General features: G+C 37.4%; 1 protein-coding gene across 1 annotated transcript; it reads left to right on the top strand.

The window, feature by feature from the left end:
- The first annotated feature begins 1,020 nt into the window (after positions 1–1,020).
- LOC136207295 (uncharacterized) lies at positions 1,021–4,618 on the top strand. Its single transcript, XM_065998580.1, has 4 exons — positions 1,021–3,056; positions 3,288–3,823; positions 4,126–4,254; positions 4,343–4,618. Exons 1-4 carry the CDS (start codon positions 1,439–1,441, stop codon positions 4,616–4,618), a joined length of 2,559 nt encoding a protein of 852 aa, XP_065854652.1. The 5' UTR covers positions 1,021–1,438.
- Positions 4,619–5,319: the final 701 nt, after the last annotated feature.

Raw genomic sequence — 5,319 nt, 5'->3', positions numbered from 1 at the left:
TTAAAGGTTGCTGCTTTCCCCCCTTTTCCTATTCTGCATGTTTACTTTGATTTTGCTTTTTCTTAATCTTTTTGTATTTGGTTTCTTCTACAAACAAACAGAGCCGACATTACTAATTTTATAATTTCCTTTTGGGATTCCTAAAAGGTTAGTGCTTTTGCCATTTTTTTTGTAACTTTTCAAATACTCATTGTGTATCTATAAATTCTTAAAATTACAAGAATAGACATGGCGCAAAACGTTGTTATCGTGTGACGAAGAGATCACGGGTTCCAGTCTTAAGAGCGGCCTTTTGGCAAAAAATTGGAAGGAAAGGCTTGCTCCGAGTACACCACAAGGGGACACCTCCCCGGACCCTTAACGCTTAATGCACCGGGTCACCCTAAGGGATTTCTTTTTTGTTCATTTCTTTATTTTGGAAACTTATACAAGATGATATAGAAAATATTAGGGATTTATTGAAGGGAAAAGTCCAAATATAATATTTGTGGTTTGTGCAATTTGCAAACACATGTTGTGGTTTAAAAGTTTGCGAATAGATGTTTTTGGTATGACTTTATTTAAAAACAAGGTATTTCAAATTAAACTGTTAAGTTCTCATTACAACATTTTTATATTGAAAAACATTATTCTTGTCGACAAAACATGTTCCCTCCTCCAAAACGCAACTCCTTGAATCGAAACCATAAATTATATGGTGGAAATTTTACACCTTTATTAATTTCACAGTTTATGAACTAAATTGATATTTAAGTTCACTTACATGGCTGCAATTTAATTTTTGGACATGTTTTGTTAAAATGTAAATATAATTTAAAAAATAATATAAAAATGGTCTTGATTGCATCATAACTTAATTAATAGTGTAATTTGAAGTACTTGCTTTTGTAAAAAAAAAAAAAATATAATACATGCCTCTATTTCTAAACTTTTAAAACATATACCTCTGTTTGTATATAGGGCAAACTATAAGAATTCTTTTTGTAGTCAGCCCTTTATTGAACGTGTGATCAACACTGGTATGCTGTTTGTTCAATAGGGTTTTTGCTCCAATGGAGATATAGCTGATCATATAAAGCAGGCCAAGTTAAAGCAAGAAAGCATATGGAAGTCCTTTGATCAAACGCATGGAGATGCATCTTCCAATCTCTCATTAACTCGTCAATGGAAAGATGTAGAGGAACAACTTGAGTTAGCTATGTTTTCTTTGTTGAAACATGGGCAAGAACTTGACTTGAAAGCCGAAAAGATAGAAGAAGCCCACCCGAGTGCTCGAACAACGGGCTAAAGAAGAGAAAGAAGCAACGCTTGATGACCTTGAATTGGAAAATAAACATTTTTCTGTGCTTAGAAAGTGGACTCAGGAGCTCTCTTTGGAGTTGATTTCAAAAGAAAAATAATTGAATCTGGCTCAAAAGAGGTTGAGGATTGCAGCCAGATGCTTAGCACGAAAAGGGGGGAAGTTGAATTGGTGCTAAAGAGCCATGAAGATTGTAACAAAGAGCTTACTTTGAAGAAGAAGCAATTAGGTAAAATTGAGAAGTTAATAGAAGAACGAAATGAAGAGCTCAAATCAGACACGGCAAAGTTGGGTTTGTTAAAAATGAAGCTTGAAGAGTGTTGCAAGGATCTTTCTGTAAAAAATGATCAGTTGGAGTCCGTGCAGAAGTCACTTCAAGTTCGCTGTAATGAGCCTGAGGTGAAAGAAAAAGAAGTTGAAACTGTCAAAATTTCTTCTGAAAGCTTGAATATTGAAATTGAGCTGAAAGAAAAGGAGCTCACCACGAAAAAGAAGCAACCGGCTACAATTGCTAAATCGATAGAAGAACGCAAAGGGGAGCTCCAATTTGAAGATACCAAATTTCTTTCACTGAAAGAAAAGTTTGAGAAATGTTGCAAGGACCTTTCTGAGAAAACTGAGGAATTAGAATTAGTGCGGAATGAGCTTGAAGTGAGAGAACCAGAACTAGAAAAGGTGAAAAGTTGCTTTACAAATTGTAAAGAAGAGCTTGAGCTGAAACAGAAGGATTTGGCTATTGTAAACAATTCGATTAGTGATTTTAACAGCGAGCTTGAGGTGAAGCAGAAGCAGTTGGATACACTGCAGAGATTAAGTAAAGATTACTCTACTGAACTTGATTCAAAAGTGAGAAAACTGCGTGCAATCGAAAACTCAGTTGACAAGTGTCAAATTGATCTTGATTTGAAAAATAAGGAATTTGATACAACCCAAAGAGTTATTCAGGAGTGCATGAAAGAGCTCGATTTGAAACAGAAAAAACTCACTGAATTCCAGAAAAAGATTGAGGAGAGTTCAGACGTTCTTTCTTCAAAAGAGAAACATCTTGATTCAATTAAAGCGTTGATAGGTCAGAACACAGAAGTGCTTGAAGCTAAACAGAAGCAGTATGGTGTAATAAATACAGAAATCAATAATTGCTTCGAAGTTCTCAAAGTGAAACTGAAACATCTTGATTCAGTTTCTGAAGAACTTGACTCTAAAGAGAAGCAGCATGATGTGATAAATAATGCTATCAACAAATGCTCCGCGGAGCTCTCAGTGAAACAAACAGAGTTACAGTTAATTGACAAGTCTATTATTGAGCGCTCGTCAGAACTTCAACGGAAAGAGGAGAAATTCAATGCTATACAAGAATCCATTAGAGAAAGAAATGAAGAACTTGAATTGAAGGAGAAAGTAGTGAAGTCAATCAAAATGTTCATCACAGAGAGAAGGGAACAACTAGTCTCAGTTGAAAAATCATTAACAGAATGCTCTGAGGAGCTTGAGTCAAAAAAGAAGTACCTTGATTTGGTGAAAACATCCTTGAAGCAATGCTGCAATGACCTTGCTTCAAAAGAGGCAGAAGCCAATTCAATGCAAAAAAAGATTTGTGGATTTCGTAAAGACCACGAACAAAGGGAAAATCACTTTGATGCACTTAAAACAAGTTTGGAAGAACGCTCAACCAAACTTGAAATGAAAGAGAAACAGTTTGAAGCACGTCTCAAGGAGTTTGAAGCTATTTATCAGAACAGGCAGGCACTTGAACCTCGTAAGTTCTTTAATCCACTCAACAGACACTCAAATAGGCAGACTATTTTTGCTGATCGTAAAGATTTTGGTGCTTCTATATTCTATCTTTTCTGTTAGTAGTGTTTCCAATTTTGAGCAGGACATTTGATGCTTTGTGACAATGGTAGAACTCATAATTTCCATGAATTAATTCTTGAAATTCCTTTGAATATAATCTGATTCTAATTAATGTATTTGTATTCTGTGACAGTTGAGCAAAAGTCTCATCTCCAAGCATGTGAACCAGATAATTCTGCAACCGGAAAGTCTCAGTCTAGTACTAGCAATGATGAAAATACTTCTCCATTGATTCTAAGTGACATGGGTGATCACGATTTGGTGCCAAATGAAGTTGTAGCTGCTCTTAAGTTGTCTCCAGACCCAGCAGAATTTGTTTTAAGTTTGATGCAGGAATCATATTCCCAGCAGTGCAGAAATGGTGGTGCAGGACCGGATACAAGTGTCGGGAATAAGATTTTATTATTGGAGAAGCTAATTGAAGTCTCACCAATAATAAATCCTATAGTGCAAGCAAAAGCTGTAAAGCTTGCAGTTTCCTGGAAAGAAAATCTAAGTTTGGAAACTGAGAAATCCATGGAAGTTTGTTCTTTTCTACTGTTTTTGGCTGCATATAGACTCGTGCATTGTTTCGGAGGAAAGGAGATCTTAAGACTTCTTCTGGTTGTTTCTGATCAGAGACATGCTCCTGATATATGTCGACTCCTATCTTTCACGATAAGACTCCTGGTATTCTTTCTAAATATTCATTCATTTTTCTTGTTTGTGTAATAATGTAATCATTGTATGGTCCGCAGCTGTCCAGTAGTATCCTTAATTGTATATATATGTGTATTCTCCTTGAATGAAATATATTCATGTAGTTTTAGTCTACATGGTATCCCATGTGTGTTCCAGTGTATTCACATGTTTTATAACAGTTTCTATTGTTGATTACGTGGTTTAACTTGTCGAGACAAATTGCAAGGCAATTAGAAGGCGAGTGAAGGCAAGTACTCTTACATATTATTGTTGTTTGTTGTATTATACAGAGATTATCCAGATTCTTTTGGGAAAAAAGCAGTATACAGATGCAGCTAGATTTATCAGTGCTTTCGGGCTGCTTGCTTCACATGTTTCCGCTGGAAGACATTCTGCTAAACTGGGTGGAGCATATAAAGGTGCGCGCCTGAAAATCTTCCTGGTTATTAATTCAATTGTATTGTCAATATGAAAATGTAAAATTTGGACTTTGGACTTTGTTTGTAGGGAAAGGCCAGAGACGAAGAATTAATTGCTCTTAAAGCCATACTACAATGCATATCAGTTTACAAGCTGCAACACAGATATGATGCACAGAACACTTTTCACCGCGTTCTTGTTCGCCGCATGCATGAGCTGGAAATGGGAAAGCAATGCAGCAGACCTTCCCCGTTGCCACTAGTCCCTGCCCTCGGAGCTCAACTGCCACAGAAGAGTGGATACTGTCAGAATGTTGATGTTTCTAGCTCCAAAGATGAGACATTTCCTGCTTTGATTCAATAGCAGCTGCAGAACCGGAATTTTAGGGATCAATTGCAACTCGGAGGTAACAATAAACGTCCTAGAACAAATGACTCGGTTGATAGGTTCAATTCCGCTGGATCAACACCGAAATGTGTTGGGAATTTTTGTAGATTGCGACAATTTAGCGGAAGCGATAATACAATTTTATTGAATTTTTGAGGTTTAGAAGAGGGTGTTCTACCGGACGGCAATTAGACCAGCATTGTTATATGGTACGGAGTGTTGGGCAGTGAAACACTGCCACATCCATAAGATGTCGGTGGCGGAGATGCGTATGTTGAGATGGATGTGTGGTCACACGAGAAAGGACCGGGTGCGTAATGAAATAATTAGGACAAAAGTAGGGGTCACATCTATTGAGAATAAAATGAGAGAAAACCGACTAAGGTGGTTTGGCCATGTGAGACGTAGAGCGCTTGATGCGCCGGTTAGGAGAACCGAAGAGTGGCAAAGGGATGTAGTGGTGAGGGGTAGGGGAAGACCTAAGCAAACTTTAAGGAGGGTGATCGAGAGTGATATGAGTTTACTGGGAATTGAGGAAAATATGGTAGTGGATAGGACGGAGTGGAGGGAGCGAATCTGTGTCGCTGACACGACTTGATTTTCACGGTTTTATATGATGGTTCATGTTAGCCGACCCCGAATCATTTCGGGACTAAGGCTTTGTTGTTGTTGTTGTT

The sequence above is a fragment of the Euphorbia lathyris genome, chromosome 9 (genome assembly GCF_963576675.1).
Source record: "Euphorbia lathyris chromosome 9, ddEupLath1.1, whole genome shotgun sequence".
NCBI classification, from domain to species: Eukaryota; Viridiplantae; Streptophyta; class Magnoliopsida; order Malpighiales; family Euphorbiaceae; genus Euphorbia; species Euphorbia lathyris.
This window is presented reverse-complemented; position numbering and strand designations above follow the sequence as displayed.

Bases quoted from the DNA above. Each gene is read 5' to 3' on its own strand.
- LOC136207295 (XM_065998580.1), top strand. From the start codon at position 1,439: ATGCTTAGCACGAAAAGGGGGGAAGTTGAATTGGTGCTAAAGAGCCAT. The intron at 3,057-3,287 runs GTAAGTTCTTTA...ATTCTGTGACAG, and splicing joins CAGGCAGGCACTTGAACCTC to TTGAGCAAAAGTCTCATCTC. The intron at 3,824-4,125 runs GTATTCTTTCTA...TGTATTATACAG, and splicing joins CTTTCACGATAAGACTCCTG to AGATTATCCAGATTCTTTTG.